Source organism: Eutrema salsugineum, unplaced genomic scaffold (genome assembly GCF_000478725.1).
Source record: "Eutrema salsugineum unplaced genomic scaffold, Eutsalg1_0 scaffold_4, whole genome shotgun sequence".
Classification (NCBI taxonomy): Eukaryota; Viridiplantae; Streptophyta; class Magnoliopsida; order Brassicales; family Brassicaceae; genus Eutrema; species Eutrema salsugineum.
The window spans coordinates 5,783,135-5,804,398 of NW_006256686.1; the positions used below are offsets into that span (position 1 = coordinate 5,783,135).

At 30.7% G+C, this 21,264-nt stretch overlaps 1 protein-coding gene across 1 annotated transcript; it reads right to left on the reverse strand.

Annotated features, from left to right (window-relative positions):
* Positions 1–3,247: 3,247 nt before the first annotated feature.
* On the reverse strand, positions 3,248–16,701 carry LOC112084410 (proline-rich receptor-like protein kinase PERK3). Its single transcript, XM_024153538.1, is given in 6 exon segments — positions 3,248–3,311; positions 3,418–3,513; positions 3,575–3,651; positions 14,904–14,974; positions 15,394–15,416; positions 16,342–16,701. Coding segments are annotated over 6 exon segments (450 nt in total). The 5' UTR covers positions 16,461–16,701.
* Positions 16,702–21,264: the final 4,563 nt, after the last annotated feature.

Genomic DNA, 21,264 nt, shown 5'->3' on the forward strand with positions numbered 1-21,264 from the left:
TGGTTGAGACTCAGGGGCTCCTTGTTGCGAGTTCTGGAAGAGCTCCATCGGCGATGGATAATCTCTTACATTATGTCGGAGATTGAGGTCCCTCCAGTAAGGCAACTCCCAAAATATACTTTCCTTGTGCCAGTTATGCCACTTCCCATATCCAGGCATCTTTTTTTCATGACCGTTGCCACCGCAGTCAGACGTTTTTGCAGGATTGACAGTTTCTATGCGCTCACTATAAACTTGTTCACTTGTCAAAGACTCTGGTGGTAACTCATTTATAGCTTGTCTACCCTTCAAAAAGTCTTTTCTATTCTTTCGTAATGGATGACCATGAGGGAGAAACCTTCTATGACAATCAAACCAACACGTCTTTCTTCCATTAGGCAGATAGAATGCCTTTGTATCGTCCAAACAAATTGGACAAGCCAATCTACCATGGGTCGTCCATCCTGACAACATGCCATACGCCGGAAAGTCGCTTATCGTCCACATCAGCACAGCCTTTAATTTGAAATTCTGCTGCAAAGATACATCATATGCATCGATACCAGTTGACCATAATTCTTTTAATTCCTCGACAAGAGATCGGAGGAAGATATCGAGACTGGCACGCGGATGATTTGGCCCAGAATTCAATATTGTGAGGAACAAGTACTCAGTCTTCATGCACATACCAGGGGGTAAATTATAAGGAGTCAAGATCACAGGCCACAACGAATGATTACGAGACATGCCAAATGGATTGAATCCATCTGTACATAATCCAAGATAAATGTTACGGGGTTCTTCAGCAAACCGGGGATGTAAATCTTGAAAATATTTCCACTCTGCAGCATCAGAGGGATGACACATTTCACCCTCCTTTGCTTGGTGCTCAGCATGCCATCTCATTGCCGCTGCAGTCTTCTGGCTCTGATACATCCTCTTCAATCTATCACCAATAGGTAGATACCACATACGACTATATGGTATTCTGGTTCGTGAACGTCGTCCTTCGTTAGGCTTATATCTTGGTGACTGACAGAATTTACACTCCTCCCACATTTCATCTTCTTTCCAGAAGATCATACAATTGTTAATACAAACATCAATTTTGTGAAATGGAAGCCCCAAATTACCCATCAATTTCTCTGTCTCGTAATGTGACCTGGTTGACTGATTTTCTTCTGGTAAATACTCCGTAAACAAAGATGCCCACGAATCCACACACTTTTCACTCATATTATAATCTACTTTATTTTGCATGAACCGAGCAGCTAAAGATAACTGCGAGTGACCTTCATGACAACCATCATATAATGGTTTTTTCCCAGCTTCTAACAAGTCGTAAAATTGTTGAGGATGGTTACGCACCGGTTCTTGTACATTCTGATAACTATCTTCTTGATGATATGTATCATCTTGATGATAATTACCATGAAATGCATCATTCACCATATCCACATATCTATCTCATACTACATTACCCACATTTTCTTCACTCCAATTTAAATGAGTTATATTACCATAACTAGTTCCATAATCCATAGTAATTTCTTCACCATGCTTATACCAAATATAGTAATCTGGCATGAACCCTTTACTAAAGAGATGGTTCCAAATTTTTTTTCCCGGCAAAAATTTATTATTTTTGCAAACACTACAAGGACAGTAAAATTTACCGCCATTACTCTGCGTTAGCGTCTGGTTGTTTGCAAAATTCATAAATTGTTCTACTCCGGATACAAATTCCGAATGAAAATTTTTCCGTTTCTTCGTCGATCCGTTTATACATCCACTCTCTATTATTATTATTATTATTATTACTGAAATTTCCAGACATTATATCTAGAAACGCTCTCCAGAATTTCGGAGCTTTTAGATTGTGATTGTGAGTGAATGAAAAGAAGATGCGTGGGTCTGTATATATAGAAAATTTTACGACTAATTTGCTACCAATTTGCGTCTAAATAGTGACTTCCGTGTTTTAGTCGTAAAAAACCGGTACACCTACCACAAAAGTTAAAACACATGTTTTTTATTAAGCGAATCAACAAATACGTCGTACATTGGTCGGTAATTAACGACCAAATTACGACTGTTTGTATTTAATACTAATTAGTGACTATTCAGTCATAAAATGCAGTCGCCAATTTCATGTTTTCCTGTAGTGTACGAGGAGCTATCTAGAGACATCAATGGATTCTTTGAGTCCAAATGGTTAGGACAAGGTGGCTTTGGGTATGTGTACAAAGGTACATTACGTAATGAAAAAGAAATCGTTGTGAAACAGTTGAAAGCAGGGACTGCTCAGGGAGAGCGAGAGTTTCAGGCAGAGGTCAGGATCATTAGCCGAGTTCACCACAAGAATTTAGTAGCTCTTGTCGGTTATTGCATCGCTGGTGCTCAAAGATTGCTTGTCTATGAGTTTGTTCCAACAACAGTCTCAAGTTTCACCTCCATGGTTAGACAAAAATTAAAACTCTTCTATGATTTATTGCATGCTTTGTTGTAGTCAATTTAGTGATGAATTTGTGACAGGGAAGGGACAGCCTCCTATGGAATGGAGCTCAAGATTGAAGATTGCTGTTGGTTCTAAGGAAAGGCGGTGGTGGAGAAACAGATGTTCTAAAAAATATTATGTATTCATTTTTTTAATAAATATGTTAATAAGAAAGAAAAAGAGAAAAAATATTTTTACAAATTAAATGTTGAATATTGAATATATAATGGATATAAATTAATCTCTAACCAAATTAATGCTAAATGTCATATGATGTAATTACTCTAGTAAAGCAAACATTTTTTATATGTATATTGAGAAGTTCTCTAATGATGACACATCAGCATGATATTCTTGTAAATTATACATCAAGTGAATATTATTTTTAAATTGTCCTTCTCAAATAATAATATAAGATAATATTATATATAATTATATATATATATATATATCAGAGTGAAAAAAGTTGTTAGAAATCGGTAGACAATCACTTGTGAGCAAGGAATGATGTAAGAAAAAATGGTTTATGTTGGCTTGTTCAGATTCGAGAGTGTTAAACGTTATATATATTTTATTATGACTATGTATTTTATGTTGAATGGGTTAAGTTGTTTTTTTTTTTTTTGATGTTTTTTATTATGAGTCTGTGTTTTATGCTAGCTTGCTCTAAAACCGTATTCTATCAATGGAAAACTACTTAGTGAGAAAAAAAAAATATAGAATCGTAGTTCAGACAGAGTAAAGACATCTCTTCTCTGTCATACTCATTATTCAGCATTGTAGCCAAACCCTCAAATTATCCTTCCTCAGATACTCGGTTAAGAAAGGTTTGTGCCTATTCCATTTATTCACACATAGGCCATAGCTTTTGCTTCATTCAAGTGTCAAATTCTAAAAATCATGTTAACGTTAGATTATTTGAAGTTATATTAACTAATTACCCAATCAACCAAGTTGTCATGTTTATAACTCCAAAGGAATAAATATCAGACTTTTCTGTGAGCTTGCCACTAGCAGCTTATTCTGGAGCTAAATACCTATAAAAATCTCAAAACCAAAACTTTAATAAAGATGACAAGATTCAAGATTATCTTTTACCCAAAGGTTCCCATCACGCGTGTAGATACATGAGTGTTTGTATCAGGAACAATCTTGGCAAGACCAAAATCAGCAACCTGAAAAATAGAAGAGCTTCAAAAAATACAAAATTTAAAGATTCTTCTCAAAAATATTGTCAAGTTACATATAAAAAGCGTTGCTTTAATTTGGAAATCAATCAATATGTTTGCCGCCTTGATATCACAGTGAATGATATTAAGATTGCCTGCAAATATACATACACACCCGGGCCTCATATACAAATACAGCATGATTTATTAAACAACTATACATACTTTTAAGATCTTAAGACTTACAATTGTCATGAAGATATGACAATCCCGAATTCAAACTTCTCGGTTCATCCAGTTCTGCTTCAACCATCTCCAGGGCTTGCATTAAGCATATATCAAGGAACTTTCACATACGAGGAGCTATCTAGAGAAACTAATGGATTCTCTGAGTCCAATTGGTCAGGACAAGGCGGGTTCGGGTATGTGTACAAAGGTGCATTGCGTAATGAAAAAGAAATCGCTGTGAAACAGTTGAAAGCAGGGAATGCTCAGGGAGAGCGAGAGTTTCAGGCAGAGGTCGGGATCATTAGCCGAGTTCACCACAAGAATTTAGTAGCTCTTGTCGGTTATTGCATCGCCGGTTCTCAAAGATTGCTTGTCTATGAGTTTGTTCCAAACAACAGTCTCGAGTTTCACCTCCATGGTTAGACAAAAATTAAAACTCTTCTATGGTTTATTGCATGCTTTGTTGTAGTCAATTTAGTGATGAATTTGTGACAGGGAAGGGACGGCCTCCTATGGAATGGAGCTCGAGATTGAAGATTGCTGTTGGTTCTAAGGAAAGGTGGTGGTGGAGAAACAGAGGAACTTGAAATCTGCAAAACGGTTTCTCTTTGAATCCAAATATTTGAAGATTACAGACATTCAAAGAAAATGTAGATAAATCTAGTAAGCATAATAGGTTTTATGAATGTTCTGTTATATGGAGCCGATTAGACAGAAGTGTAAAAAAAAAAACAAGAAAATGTTGATGAATAACAAAAATGAGGAACAAATTAGTTCGAGACTTGATTTCTTGATCTAATCTAATCAAGAATTTTGTTTTAACCGTTAGGAGCAGGAGGTGCTTCGTGGTCCCTTCTTTGTTTCTTCTTACAAAGGAAACAAACCAAATTCAATTTGACAAGCACAGCGACTCAAATCACTGAGTCTTGAGTAGAGTTAAAATTTCTCTCCCCAAATTAGAAGATTAAGAGACAGAAGAAGAAAATAGAGAAATGTTTCAATTACAACTCTTTACTTGCTAAGCAAGTTACATGCCAATTGCAACATCATGTCTAGACATTCTCATCTATATATGTTCTCATTGACCATATTCAATTTCTTAATGTTAGTTTACTTGTTCCAAAAATAGAATTTACATCCAGTACTTAACAGATTCCTTCAGTTAACATTTTCACTTTTGTATTCCTAAAAAATAGTTGGGATTCTTCGTGCTCCAAAGCAAAGAAACGAACGGGAGTGCACCATCACAACTTCAAGGCCAACTATATACAAACGTTTAATTCCCCCTGATTTATTTTTTCATCATCTAGCTAGCATCAAGTATTCAAGTTGCACACTAAAATAATCCATTTAAACTTGAAACGGACACTAAATTAGAGTAATTTGTAAATCAAATTCATTCATGGTTTTTTGTAAATCAAATTCAATCAGGCCATACATATCATTGGAGTCGGTCAGATTTCCAGATGATGTCTTTGCTAATCAGATAGTCATATAAGTTCTAAATAAATAATAATAACTAGATTTTAACCCCGTGCGTCCGCACGGAAATGTTTTATTTTTTATTTCTAATATAAGTTGCATTTATCTTTTTTGTTTAGATATAATTTATTTTTTTTATTTATTTTTTTAAATTAAAAAATTATTATCATATTTTAATTTTAAACAGTAAAATTTGTATATAGTAGAATAAGAGTATACGTTAATTAAGTATACATTGATCTAATGTTAATTATAAACTTTGTTATTATGTGAATTTAGATTTACACATAAACAATCTATATATCTATGAATTTGCTAATCCATCCGTTTAGTTGTCTTAAATCATTTTTAATATCTTACATGTTTTGACAAATTAACCCGTATAAGACTATAATTATAATTGTATAACCCTATAAATATTTACTAATATGGAATATTTGGACCAATTGATTATGAAAAATATAATAAGATATTTATTTACTATTTGTGCTATTAAAAAAATGTGTATATATATATATATATAAACGGGCTAACATGTTAGTTTAATTATCTCAAATCATCTTAATATTTTACATGTTTTAATAAATTAACTCATGAACCTTAAATATATAACTCTAATCAGCTCGATCATATTATTGTATAATATTTATTAATCTCAAATATTTGATATTTTACACCGATTGTTTATGATAAAATACGATAAAATATTTATTTACTATGCATTTTTATAAAAATATTATTTAAATTTAAAATTGTAAATTAAATCTTTCATGTATTTAAGAAATTCTAAAGTATTAAAATTATTATCTAAATTTTTGTAATAAAATTTAATTATAATTTTTTTTGAATTTTTTGAATTTAAATTAAATTGAATGTAAATTTTTGTAACTAAATTTAATTAAATTTCTAATAATTTAAAATTTAAATTAAAGATGACCTAGATTTTAGGAAATCTAAAAATATCTAAATTAATAACTAATTTTCTGAAATTAAATATAAAAAAAATAAAATTTTGACCAAAAAAAAATATATATATAAAAATAAAATAAAATATTATTAAAAAAACTTTAAGAGTGTTTGGATGCAAACACTAAATGTGCTTCTGTTTTAATAAAATAAATTATTATAGCAGGTCAATGGCCTACCATTCTTTAAATTTTCTTTTAGTTTAGAATTGATGACGTGCCTTTCGTTTAGTGGACCTCCTTAAGGGGGTTAAATATGGCGCAATGTGCCTGGGCCATTAGACCAAACCATTGTTTTTTGTTTTTGTCAAATTGGTTCCACTCCCAATATTGAATACAAATACCAGACATATATTACGGTTTGGACAAACACCAGAATACAAATAACCGTTGTCCACTACCTTTATAGAAAACAAATACCAGACATATTAGTGTCACATGGGGACACTATTATTATTATTTGGTATATTACATTATGCAAATGATTAGTGGCATGACATTCGCGGGTCTAACCTTCTAATATTCTCTTATTTTTAGTAGACAAGATTCTGCAAAACCTAGCTAGAACACGTACTAATAAGAATAGTAGACAAAATTCTGCAAATACTCTCTTTGCTTTATTAGAAATCGTTTAAACAAACTTCTTTCAAGTTGTTTAATCAGTTTTACACGACATCGACATAATGGTTTGTCATTGACCAATTCATAATCTATCCAAAATTTATGTTGCTATGTGATCACTCTTTGTTCACTCACCAAATCTAGAATGCTTTCTCCTGCCGTACAATCCGTACCAAACATCCTAACCGCACCTTAATTATTTATATCATCCAACTCACGTAGTTGAGAATATTTTGTCTCCAATTTTGAGGATATCACCAGATCTTCGTTTTCGTTTTCTTGATATTGAAATCCTCTGTTCTGATACGTCCAAAAAACTTCTTCCATATCAGATATGCTTCTTTTGTCTTTGTGCCTTAATTCCATTATGTGTTAAGCAGTATTCCAACTTGTTCAACCACAGGACTCAACACTACCTTGGACGGTTGGACCCATATATTTTGCTTCTTCAGCCTAACAGTGGGAGATTTATTTCAGGTTCTTTTGTCACTTCTTATGATAGCCCAGGCCCAGCCTTAAGGGCAGGCGAGAGACCACCAACTTTTTTTTTTAATAGGTCACATATTTTATTTTTGATTAATAGTTTATAAGTGTCAAATTTAAAAAAAAAAATTTTTTTAAGAAATTGCTTTCATCACATAATAAAACTTAAGTTTTTAATAGAGCACATATTTTATTTTTGATTAATAGTTTATAAGTTTCAAAATTTAAAAATTATATTTTTTTAAAGAAATTGTTTTCATCCCTTAAAAAAACTGTTTGCATCACATAATATCCAAGAATTGCAAAATAAAAAATTTATTACGAATTTTTTTTTTTACAGAAGGCCACATATTTTTTCTTGACTCTGACCACCATATTTGTTGAACCGAGGAGGCTGATGATAGTTCGGGGACCATCTCCAACCATAACACCAAATTTGGTGTCATGAATAATGTAAAATTTGGTGTAAAAGTGAATAGTGTTTTTTTTCATCTCCAACTACAACATCAAATCTCACACTAATAACAATATTTTATATTATTATATTATTAAATTTAAGATTCTCTTTATTTTTCATAATTTTGATGACTACTAATTATTCATAAAATAGATTAACTGTAAATTTGATATAACATTACATTGTGATAAAAAAAACAAAGATTACAATCAATAAAAAAAATAGAAAATAAATTATATTATACTAATTTTCATAATTAGCATATTCTAACCACAAGTGTTCAATTAATGCATTTCGAAGTTCAATATGAGCGTCTCGGTCCTTGATTTGCCTATGCCGAGCTAAGAATTCTTGAAATCGGACATCTTCATTACTCGCCATCTCAACTTCTGCAGATGGGACTTCCACTCGTTCTTCAATTATTGCATCAACATCACGTTCATCCTCAATGATCATATTATGCATTATGATACAAGCTGTAAAACTTTCTTACTCCAAAAGCGTGATGGTCCTGCCACAATTGCAAATCTTGACTGCAATACTCCAAATGCACGTTTCACGTCTTTTCTACATGCTTCTTGCCTCCTTGCAAATAATTTCTTTTTGGGGCCACGTGGATCATGAATTGTTTGAACAAGAGTGGACCATTTCGGATATATACCATCAGCTAGATAATAACCCATATTATAATTTTTTCCGTTAATAACATAATTAACGGGTGGAGCAGTTCCTTCAGCTAGATTAGCAAAAAGATGAGACGCCTCTAGTACATTAATATCATTGTTAGATCCTGGTAGCCCAAAAATGCATGCCAAATCCAAAGATCATAATCGGCTACAGCCTCTAGAATAATAATAGGAGATCCACTACGACCAGCGTATTGTCCTCTCTAAGCTGTCGGGCAGTTTTTCCATTTCTAATGCATACAATCTAAACTACCCAACATACCTGGAAATCCTCGGCTTTCCCCTATGGAGTAGTCGTGCAACATCATTAGCATTTGGTGATCAAAGATAACAGCTAGAAAATACCTCTACAACAGCACGACAAAATTGCTTCATACTTTCAATAGCTATGGACTCTTCTATTTTGATATACTCATCGGTGGAATCCGCTGGTGATCCGTACGCCAACATTCGAAACAACGCAGTCATTTTTTGCAACCCAAACAACCCAAGTCTATTGACACCATCTCTTCACTGAACAAAGTAATTGTCATGTCCTTGTATAGCTTCATGAATACGCAGAAACAAAGAGCAGCTCATCCGGAATCTTTGTCGGAACATCGTCTCGGTATACAAAGGATTATCTGAAAAATAATTTTTGAAAAGATTTCGAGAAGCACTTTCCCGGCCGCGGTTGATAACTATATGACCCGGAATAGATCCACCATGGGAACCCTCCGAGTTAAATAGGTAATTGTTCATGAGAAAATTGTTGTTTTTGCAGTAATTTGAGCTACTACTTGCTTTTGTAAATCATCATCCTCTGAAGATGAAGAAGAAGAAGAAGAAGAAGACGAAGAAGAGGGTATATAAGATGAACTACCATAGTTGAAATTCATCTTTTAAGAAACTAAATAGAATTTGATGGTGATATTCTTCACAATTTGTAAACATGATACCCATTTTATAGTGCAGGAAAATTGATCTGAGTCGTTGGATTTCTTCGGCCAAGATGTAACCGTTGCGTTCATTAGTCACATCTTGTCTATATAAATTATCAACTTCTGAGAAAAAGACGGATCAATCTCAGCCATTAATTTTTTGCAACGAAGATCTAACCGTTGTATTCATTCGTTACATCATGTCTATATCAATTATAAATAAATATTAATTAGCTTATAAATAAAAATCTGAAAATATAATTTTAATATATAAGAAAACATAGAAGTAAATCCTGATAAATAATTTTATAAATTCTTATAAGTAATCGTATAAATCCTTATAAGATTTTTTTTTGTAATATAAAACAATGACAAAATAAATTATAGTCTTATAAACTCTTATAAGTAATCTTATAAATCCTTATAACTAATCTCATAAATCTTTATAAGATTTTTTTTTTGTAATATAAGACAATGAAAAAATAATTATAGTCTTATAAACCCTTATAAGTAATCTTATAAATCCTTGTAATTAATCTTATAAGGATTTCTTAGTTAGTTACATCATATCTTTTGAATTTATTGTTGCATTCATTAGTTACATCATATCTGTATCAATTATCATCTTCTGAGAAAAAGACGGATCAATCTCAGCCATTAAATATGAATAACGAAGAAACCACTACTAATTTATCTCAGAGACCTATGGGTGTGAAAAAAGCAAAGAAAAAACAACAAGATGATGAAAATTTTTAAAAAAATTTGGAGCAAAATGAAAAGCTTACCAAAGCTCTTGCTAAACATTCTTCTGAAAAAATTGAAATTCGAAGACAGAAGCTTGAGTTACGAAGAATGAAACAAGAGCAGAAAATATTATTTGCGGATTTGAGTTCTATAACCGATCCAGCATGTCGTGCGTATATTGAAAGTCAAAGAGCGGAAATTCTGAGTAAAAGACCGCCATCAAACCAATATGGAGGGCACGGAGAGAGTTCTCGAATCCAATATCGTGAATCTCAATATCGAGAATTTCAGTAACAAGGAGATCCAACTCAAGGAGAACAAATTCAAGGAGACCATATCCAAGGAGAACAAAATCAAAGAGAAGACCAAATATCCCCAAGTGACCAACAAGATTATACCCCGTACTATCATTATCTTAGCAGAAATGGTAATCCAGACTATTAGAATATTGTTTAAAGTTATATTATGTTTTTAAAATTATTTTGTTGTATTTTGTTTTTTTTTAATTTTTTTTGGCTTTCATTTAGTAATTTTATGTTGAAATGTTTAATTAAACTTTATTATGAATTTTTAATCTTAATTTATTTACATATTAATAACAAAATTTTGTGCAATTCTAAATTACAAGAATGGATCCTACACTCCTGAAATCAATATAATTTAATTAACTAATAAACAATAATATAATTATATGAGTAAATGGAAAAAATAATATTTTAATGTTTGGTGTTGTGAATAGTGTTTGGTGCAACACTATTCACAAAACACCAAAATAAAAATTTGGTGCAACATTTAGTGCATCATTGGAGAAGAATCAACACCAAATTTGGTTTTTTGTGTATGGTTGGAGATGCTGTTATTCAGATAGGACAGATTTAGAGGGCTATGATATATAGAGTTGTTCAGATCTCTTGGACTGTTTATGGGAGTCATAATCCTCATGCAGTTAATTGTGATCACATGGTTTCCAGCTATGTCAGTTTTTCTTTTGGTTGTCGTATTTTAAGTGATATTTAGTTTACTGATTTTTTTTTTCTTTACTTTGGTTTAGTTGTAAATCCGGTGTACCAGTAAACCTCTTATCATTTTCAGAAATTAATCAATCAAATACCTTCGACCAAAAAAAAAAAAAAAAAAAAAAATCAATCAAATACCAGAAGATCCTCTCTCATTCTTATCCCTGATAAGAAAAGTCCCGTTGCTAACTGTCACTCTCTGAAAATTTAACAAAGCATAGTTATAGTATCATAGTAAAAGTGGAGCGTCGTGTTAGGGATATGCTTCAATCTGAGCTGGTGAATCGTTGACTTTCTCAATTTTATCACCCGACTAATGTCGCTTCAACTACGGTAAGTACATAGGTGATGTTTAAGACTAGTCTCTAATCTATATCATTTTGAATGTCCGTTGATGTGTTTGTTAATCTTTGCATAACGTTTTGTTTAAAAGATTGTGTGTTTATATCTCTAAGCAGAGGTTTGTTTTTTCTTTTTAAAAAGCTTGTATTCAGTTAGAAATGAGAATATTAGTTTTCGAAAATAAGGTGGTGAAAGCAATTATTTACTAATGCTTAGGTCAAATTTTTATATGTTGAGTATAATCTAAGTAATACTTTAACTAATACAAAAGAATAGAAAACGACCATCTACTAATCTAAGAAGATCGAGAAAATAACGGTTCAATATGAAGAATGTGCATTACTTCAAAAACTAATCTAGAGTTTTACTGGAAATCACAATTCACATGTTACCAAAATAAAATACTAACAAAAATTCAAAAATATAGAAAATGATCTTGACGTTTTCTTTAATGTTTGATGTTTCTTTGTTTTGTCAAATACTATGTTCGTTGTTCGAGCTTACTGCTTAGGCTCTTGTTTTAAGTAGATACCTACCCCCCTAAACCAGTGGTTCGGTTAAGTAGCTATCTCTTTTAAAAGCAGGAATAAAATCGACACATAAAACGAATATGGTCCAACACACAAGTAATGTCCCAAAGAAAGTAAAGAGAAGACCCTCTATCGGATTTAATGGAATCATGTAGGCAGTGAGAAAGATTGATCCTAGTATATGAGCGACATGGCCGGACATAAGGACAGCCACCGGATCCACACAAGACCATCTTAATGCAACTTCCGCTGCGACATAGATAAGGTAAAAGTAGCTGAGACCGATCACATCCATAACTTGGTGGAGATCATCAAACCCGTATGTAGAGAAAATTTGGTACATCAGCAAAGCGTATGCCGTGAAAATCAAAGAATGCATCACTATCGAGTAGACAACTCTCGAGGTGATCCTGCCAATATTACCAAATAATATTAAAACTTAGCTAGTGTCTATTCAAACCAAGCTTGCTTCTATTATATATTAATGATGAATATATGTATAAACTTTCTAATGTATAAATATATGTATAATGATAAACTTAGAAGACATATTGATGTGATGAAGACCCAAATTTAATTCAAATTCTAACCCCGTGCATCCGCACGAGAATATTTTTTATTGTTTAACGAATTTTGTAATATAATTTGTGTTTTTGAGTTTAGATATAATTATTTTTATAAATATATTTTTTAATAAGTGAAAATATTGATTTTTGTGTTTAGATATATTTTTATAGTATTAAAATTAATTATGATTATAAAAATATAATTTTAACCCGTGCGCTAATATTAATTCAAAATAAACTATTATAAAAATATAATTTTAACTTTTTCGTTCATATTACCGAATAATATAAATATCTGTTAAAAGTTTGAGATGTATTGACAGTATTATTTAGCATTATAGTTTTTTAAAATTTAATCAACGAAGGGAGTGTACAACTGGTTTTTCAAACCACATTATAGTGTATGCAATAATTTTTAATTTTTTATGTTTTGATGTTGTATAAAAAATATATTTTCGATATACATGTATAATTCAAAATTAGTGATTTTAGTTACCAAAATATTTTTAACCCGATTTTTTTATATATATTTTTAGTTCTTTGAATTTTAAGAAATATATTTTTAATATTTAAATTATACATTTTTACCCAATTATTTTATTATTATTTTGTAAATAAATCATAATCGTAAATATATTATATAAGCAACATAAATATCATATCATTTACATCATTATAAATATTTTATATTTCAAATATGACCATTATTTTTCATATGTGAATTATTTTTTTTCAAAAATTCTAGATATTTTTGATAAAAAGTTTAATAGTATAAAAATTATTTAAATTAAAATCTTTAAATCAACTCTAAATTAATATCTGATTTATTATTTTTAATCAAATCAAATCAAATTTAAATTACCTATATTTAAGGAACTCTAAAAATATTTAAATTAATAATTAATTTTCGAAATTAATTATAAATAATTATTAAAATTATTTTTAAACACTTAAAAAAAAATTAGGAGTGTTTGGAAACAAGTACTAAATGTGCTTATGTTTTATTATAATAGATATAAATACCCATGAAAATTTTATAAAAGTGGATCTTTTGGTTTGTCCCACATCGACAAACTTGGATAATTGAGTAGGGGAAGCTGCACTATAAATAAGAGTCATCATCTTCATAAATATTTTTTTTCAAGTTAAGGCCCATATCGAAGAATGAGTGAGTAATTCTCCTGTTGGGCCTGTTTTTAAGCCCGATTTTAAACTTAAATAATCGAGTTTTTTAAGAAATGGTTCTAAGCGGTTTAAAATTGATTATAATGGCTGATGAGGTTATTTGTTGGACCTGTTATTAAGCCCGATTTTAAACTTACGAGTATTTTAAGAAATGGTTCTAAGCGGTTTAAAATTGATTACGCTGGCGAGTTTACTTTAACATTGGGGAGATGTGGCGCTCTCTCATGGCCAACTTTTATAAAAAGAATATAGTTAGATTTTCTACCAAAAAATTAAGATTTATCATATTTAAATGTTAAATTTTGTTTATAAGAAGAGTGTAAAATAGATTTTTGTTTTGCCGACAAGTGTACACATAGATTTTAATTGATATAGTAAAAACTAAAAATTAACTTACTTACAATATAAATCTGAAATTTTTAAGAGAACTTTAAATCTAAAAGATTACTTTTACGTTCAAATTTCAAATTTGCAATATATTATGGAAAATATAGAAAATTTGTTTCCTATTATAATAGATACACCTTGATAAACTAAATATTTTAATTACATTAAACAAAATATATCAATTCAAAATATGAAAAGAAATATCTTATTATATATAAAAATAATAATTTAAAGTTACTAACTTGTCTAATCGTGACACATGTCAAGTTAACAAATCAGTTTTTGACATGTGATTAATTAATTTTAATTATATTTTTAATAAATTTTATTAAAAAATAAAATTTTATAATTGATCTTTAGTCTTACAAAATAAAAGAAAAAACAATTAAGGAAAACAATTAATTAAAAAATATAAACCACATATTATAGGAAAAAAAAGAAAAAAACTACATTTCAGTTATGAATTAAGCATAAAAAAATTAAAATATTAGATTACAAATTCTAACTAAAAAAACTTTTGCTAATCTTTTTAGTTCATAAACTACATGTAATTCAAAGAAACAAAATTCAAAAATTCTTCACGAAAATGTCGTGGCAAGTTACATGTACAGTGCTTTAATGGAAACATAAAAATGAGAAATCATACCTTTGCTTCAAAGTTGAAATCAAACAATATGTTTGACGCCTTTATATCACGGTGAATGATTTTAAGATTGCCAGCAAAAATATATACACATATAATTACATAAACAAATGCGGCATGTATTTATTAAACATCTGTTACATAATTTTGAGATATTATTTTTTTGGTGCGAATCCTTCTTATAACAGAAATTTTTTAACCGGTTACAATATTCAGACTTAATAAAGACCGTTTTGCAATAGAATCAGCATTGACATTTGCTGTTCTGGAATGAAATTAAAATCAACTGAAGATAAACATGGGATAGAGAGATAGATGACAGTGAAGATTCCGTGAATCTCCGAGATCGAACCGCCGGCGTTGATCGTTCAAATTAGGGATTGGGAGTCTGACCGAAAGGTTACTCTGTTGAGAAACAGAGATTTCGCACAGAACATAGCAGCTTTGATAGCCAATGCTTCCGCCATAAAAGGAGATGTAACATTGGATGTTGAGGAGGAATGTAAATAGGATGGGCTTTTCTCAAGGGTCCAGCCAAGTCCTGCTAGACCTGATTATGCATGCCAAGATGCATAAGTATAGCAAATATGAGTCTCTTCACTTAGTGAATAAGGATTTTGGAGAGATGTTGGAGAAATGGTCAGGGTTGTAGGCGAGGCTTGGATCTGCACAGAGCTCCACTCACGAGCATGGAAGATTGCCTTCACAACCATCTCCTCTACTGAGAGTCTGCGGTTATTGAATATTAGCTGGTTTCTTGAAGTCCATAGGGTCCAACAAACCCATGAAGATAAGGTTTCTTTATCCAGCCTTATCGGGGGAAGAGAATAGCACTCACTTGCTCTACGAATGCCTGATAAAGTGTCTATGATAGATGTCGGATCAAATCCATTCCATAAGGGGAGAGCTTGCCAGACCTCAACAGCAAAAGGGAAGTGGAAGAGCGGGTGAACTACTGTCTCAATTTCATTACATCTGCAACATTTTACTTCCATTGGGATTTGTCTGATTGCCAGTTGTTCTCCTACAGGGAGTGCATTGTGAATTGCTTTCCAGAGAAACATTTTGACCTTTAGAGCTGTTTTCAAGTTTCACACTTGCATGTTCCAGTTCGTTGAGGAGATATTGTTAGGTAATGAGGCTCTTCCTCCATTCTCTGATGCAACAAAATAGCCCGACTTGGTAGTGTATTCTCCTGAGAGGTACCTTAGCCATATTTTTATCTTTAGCCCCTAGGGTACTGGGTTTTATGGGAAGAATTTGATAATAGCCTCCAGGTTTCAGCTTGAGCTTTGTTCCACTAACAAATCTTTAACCTTGGTAGTTTGGAAGAGTTCCAGCGGTGGACCCATGGGTTGGGCCCTCTCCTTAGTTGACAGCCATGGGTCAGACCAGATTTTGAGATATTAAGACTTACATTTTTCATGAAGATAAGACAAACCCTTTGGCAGAACCAACAGCAATCTTCAATCTTGAGCTCCATTCCACTGGAGGCCGTCCCTTTCCTGTCAAAAAATCATCACTAACTGAAGACATTAAAGCATGGTGGGCCAGAATCATATTGATTAGTTATATTCATAGTAAATTAGTACAAAGGAATGGTGTAAATTTTGTTTTATGTTTAGAAGATACATGAAATGAATAGAGATTATATGTAGGTGAATTATGCAAGAAGAGAGATGGAATGTATTTTTAGGTGTGAGTTTGTTAGGAGGGGAAGGATCATGTGTGTCTATAAGAGGACAAGAGTGAGATAATAAAATTTGTCTTCTTATTGCAAAGTCATACGAAGATTTATTAATAGGAAAATAAAATAACGTTTTTGCTTTTCAGAAATCAACTTATATCTGAGTTGAATGAAAAATCTTGTAAAAGTTTTGAGTGGGGCTTCGGGATTATATATATAAGGTAGGGCATCACATGGGGGAACTATGATTTGTATTTGGTATAACGTTATGCACATGATTATTGGCATGACATTCGCTGGTCTCACCTTCTAATATTCTCCTATGTTTAGTTTTTTTTTCCTCTAAAACAAAGCTGTCAAGTGTCAACACCCAAAAAAACACACATACAACACAATTTATGATAATCTATACTATTAAAAGAGAAAGGTGTTTTGTGTCCAAACAGATTTTTGTTTGGTTTTCTACTATTCTATTTTTGGATATCTGTTATTTCTGTTACCAAACAAATTTTTCATTTAATTTTATATTTTAATTATTTTTTAAAAATAACATAAAATTTATTTAATTTATATTTAAAAATAATTCTGAAAATTTTAAATTTAAATTTAGTTAGTTTAGATTTTCTTAAATTTAGATTACATTAAATATAAAAATTACAAAAATTAATTATTATTATCTTTATAAAATAGTAAATAGGGTATTATGTTAATATTTAAATATTCAAATTTAAATAAAATTTTCATAATAAAATAAATGATAAACAATATGTATATATAGTTTTTCTAAATAATCACTCAATCTAAACATATAAATATTTAAAATTAGTAAATATTTATATTATATAGTAATATGAACAAACGGGTTAGAGTTATATTTTTAGAATTATATTCTTTTACGGATTAATAAATCGGTCGGGTTAAAATTATATTTTTATAATTATAATCAAATTTAATAAAATAAATAAATAAAAAATATTTATTTAAACACAAAAATAAATATACTACTTATTAAAATAATATTATCTATAAAAATATAAATTATATTATAAATTAGATTAAAAATATAAATTTCCCGTGATGATGCACGGGTTTAAATCTAGTGCATATATTAAATGTTAAACAAATTTTCAACTAATAAATATATGGTCCAGCGTCCACCGTTTTATTTGAATGTGATGTGGATCGGGCTTAGGTTCTAATGTAAATTCATACATTCTTCCTTGTTCCACATGTTCCTTGATTTTTCAAATTAGTTATAGAATTTATAGTATTGTAATTTAATATATGTAAGAACTAGAAGATCCCCTTCTCATTCTTATCCATGCTAAGAAAATTTCTCCAACATCAACTCCATAGTGAAAATGTTGGAGTTGGCTCGGAAGATATATAAAGATTTGTCATCCTAGCTAGTACAAATGAGGAATCATTTGAATGCCATGTGTGTGAAAAGGCGTCTACAGTTGTTCCTCCAATTTTTCTGCAATTATGGATACAAAGAGTACTGTTGATATAGATATGCTTAATTTTGTAAATCATATGATTAGTCTAATTAATAGACTAACTGTGTTTAAGAAGGTGCCAAGGGTCCACTTGCATTATTATGGAGACTAGGAGAGAACCCGCACATATGCGCGGTTCTTGTTTTAATTTATATTTTAAATAATACATTTTTAGAATTTGTATTGAATTTTATTATTACCATCAATGTTTTTTTCGTTTAAAATATTTATATTTTCCGATTTCTTCTAGATGATAAATTATTTGTAATCTCTTCCATACCGGTTGTACTAAATAATCCAATTTTTCTCCTACGGTAATGAGGGACTAAAGATCTACTATTTTAATTTTTATATAAAAACGTAATAGCTTATAGAAAAATTTACTATTTTGAGTTTTTTTGGTTATATATATTTTATTGATTACATCTTTTTAAAAATTACTAAAAAACTTTGTATGACATTTTTATGTATCCACTTTTTTTTACTATTATTTTTTAATAATTTTAATAATTTATTGAATATTTTTTGTGTGTTATAATTTTACTAGTTAGAGTTTTATATAAGATTATTTAAAACTTCTTAACTTATTCAGTCTGATAATTTTTTTTCACTTTCATAAAAATTTAATTATACTTTTAGTTTGAAAATGTAGTTTAAATCACTTGGAAGGAAGAAATGGAATGATGTATTTCAAAAAGTCTTATATTATATAATATTTATAAGTTTTGATATATTTAAAATAAATTTGAATTTATTTATTTAAATACATTTGTAATACATATTAATATTTATTAATGTTCTTTAATGTTTTTTCTTTAAATATGATTAATTGTTTATTTTATAAAAAATTTAAATGGACAGGTGGCGCTTTCTCCAGTGCTGATGTGGCAAGCAGCTGGAGAAAGTTGGCCAAATTTTATATATAAGATAAGCACATTACTTAGTAATCAAAGTTGTGTTCGAAATAAGGATCTTACTTAGATGATGAACGTCTTACAACTTGATTGCAAACTTGATATCAACTTTTTTTTTCCCTTTTCATCCATAAAATAAAATACTAATTAAGCTAATGGATCTCTTTGATTCTCCTCCAATTAATAGTTTAGACCATCGTTTTTTTTTCAATTCACAATGGACAATATTTTAATTTCGGAAGGTTTTTTTTGTTCTAATTTTACACAAAAATCTATTAGTTTGATGGCTTTTCCAAAAAAAATCAGACTCCATCTCGAAAAAGACCAAAACTCGCTTCATCACCAGGTCTGTCGTCAACTCTTAAGAAGCTCACTATCCAAGCTACAATCTTCTTCCCAAACTTTTGGAAAGAAGAATCAATATCTTCCACAATAACACCTCGCTAACTGCTAAAGTGGTTTTTAATAGCAATTGGATCGCACTATCAGGGACACTATCCTTGCTTGTCTCCCCAGAAGACAATGTCAAGATCTAATGTCTAATGGTTCACATCTGCCTAACTCGGTTCCCACTAGTTTCATCTTTGCTTTTCTCTTTTCTTTGGTCAAATGAAGCTTCTTGTTATTAAACGCTTGTAATCAAACTTATGTTCATGTTGGTAATATATTCACATTTTATCCCAAAAAAAGAATATCAAAACTCGTTATATTAAGACCAACCATACTCCATTGTATTCCATTGTATGATTAACGAGGTAATATTTTATCTCTTTTATTTTAAATTCTGGAAATTTAGATTATATAATTTGGGGTTTTCTTTCAAATATGACAAACTTGGAGGGCATCAAGATTCTAGGTCGTTAGGGGCCGCTGGTGATCACACTGGTGATTGTAGAAATGTTAGTGTGACATTTTCGATTTCCAGTATATGTGAAAAAGGCTTATAAGAATTAATTTGGCTACCTATGTCATCAAAAGTGTATATTTTCCGGTCAAGTGTCTTGAGAGAACTCAAGAGTTAAGCGTGCTTATGTTGGAGCAATCTCTGGATGTGTGATCTACCGGGAAGTAGTCTGCGGTATCGTACGAGTGAGGACAAAACATGGAAAAATATCACGTGGTGATTGCAGGGACAGTAGACAACTCTTACGAGCCTCCTAGACCAAGCGAATCCCGACCGTCAGACAGGGTGGGCCCATGGGTCTAGAAAGAGGCCAATCGTCGAACAGTGGTGGGCCAATGGACCTAGAGAGAGAAGACGTTGGGCCCCAGATATATAGCGTTGGGCTCATTGGTAGGGACGGTTGGGGACGTTCAAAGTTGATAGCCAATCCAGATGAAAGGCGGATTCGGAGTCTCATGGATTTGATAAGTCCGTCTGGTTCCCGATTATGGAAGAAGGGAGCGGAATCTCACAGTTAGCTTTTCCAGATTAACAATGAGATAATTATTTAAGGTCTTTTATCATTTATAATGACAAGTTCGAAGTCTTAGTCTTATTGAGATAGGACAGAACAATTTGGAGAGTTAGAATAGAGTGTTTAGGTCCCTCGGACTCTGACCACTCTTGTTAGGGGTTATGATTTTTTTATGGGAGTCATCATCCACATGCATGTTACTGTGATCATGTGTTTTCTAACAATGTCAGTCATTCAGACTAGGATTCATTTTAGTCAGTTGTTTGTTTGAGTCCTCTACCGTCGTCATATTCATGAATAATGACAATTTAGTTCACTAATTTATTTATTTAATTTAATTTTGTTTTAGTTGTAAACTCGATGTACAGTAAAATCTCTATAAATTAATAATGTTAGGACCATGATATTTTATTAATTTATCGTGATATTAATTTATCTATAAATTAATAATTATTAATTTATAGAGAAAAATTGATATTTGCATATAATTTTTTAAAAATTATTTTGGAATAATGTTATATTTTAAAATTTTAACAAATATCATAATATAAATTATGATTAAAAATCATAACTATCACAATAAAATAGTTTTCTCCATATTGGATTATCCATATAAAAATATACATGTTCATAAGTTTAAAATTTATTAAAAAAAACTATGGCTACTATCAGTATTATTGATAATAAAATTGAAGATAACACTACAATACATTTAAAAACATTTACATGTAAGAAAATCAATTATCACATCAAAAAATCATCATAACTTTTGAATGTATATAGTAAAACCGCAATAAGAGCTACTCATATAATAATTAGAGAGATGAGAACTAATGAGATTTCAAC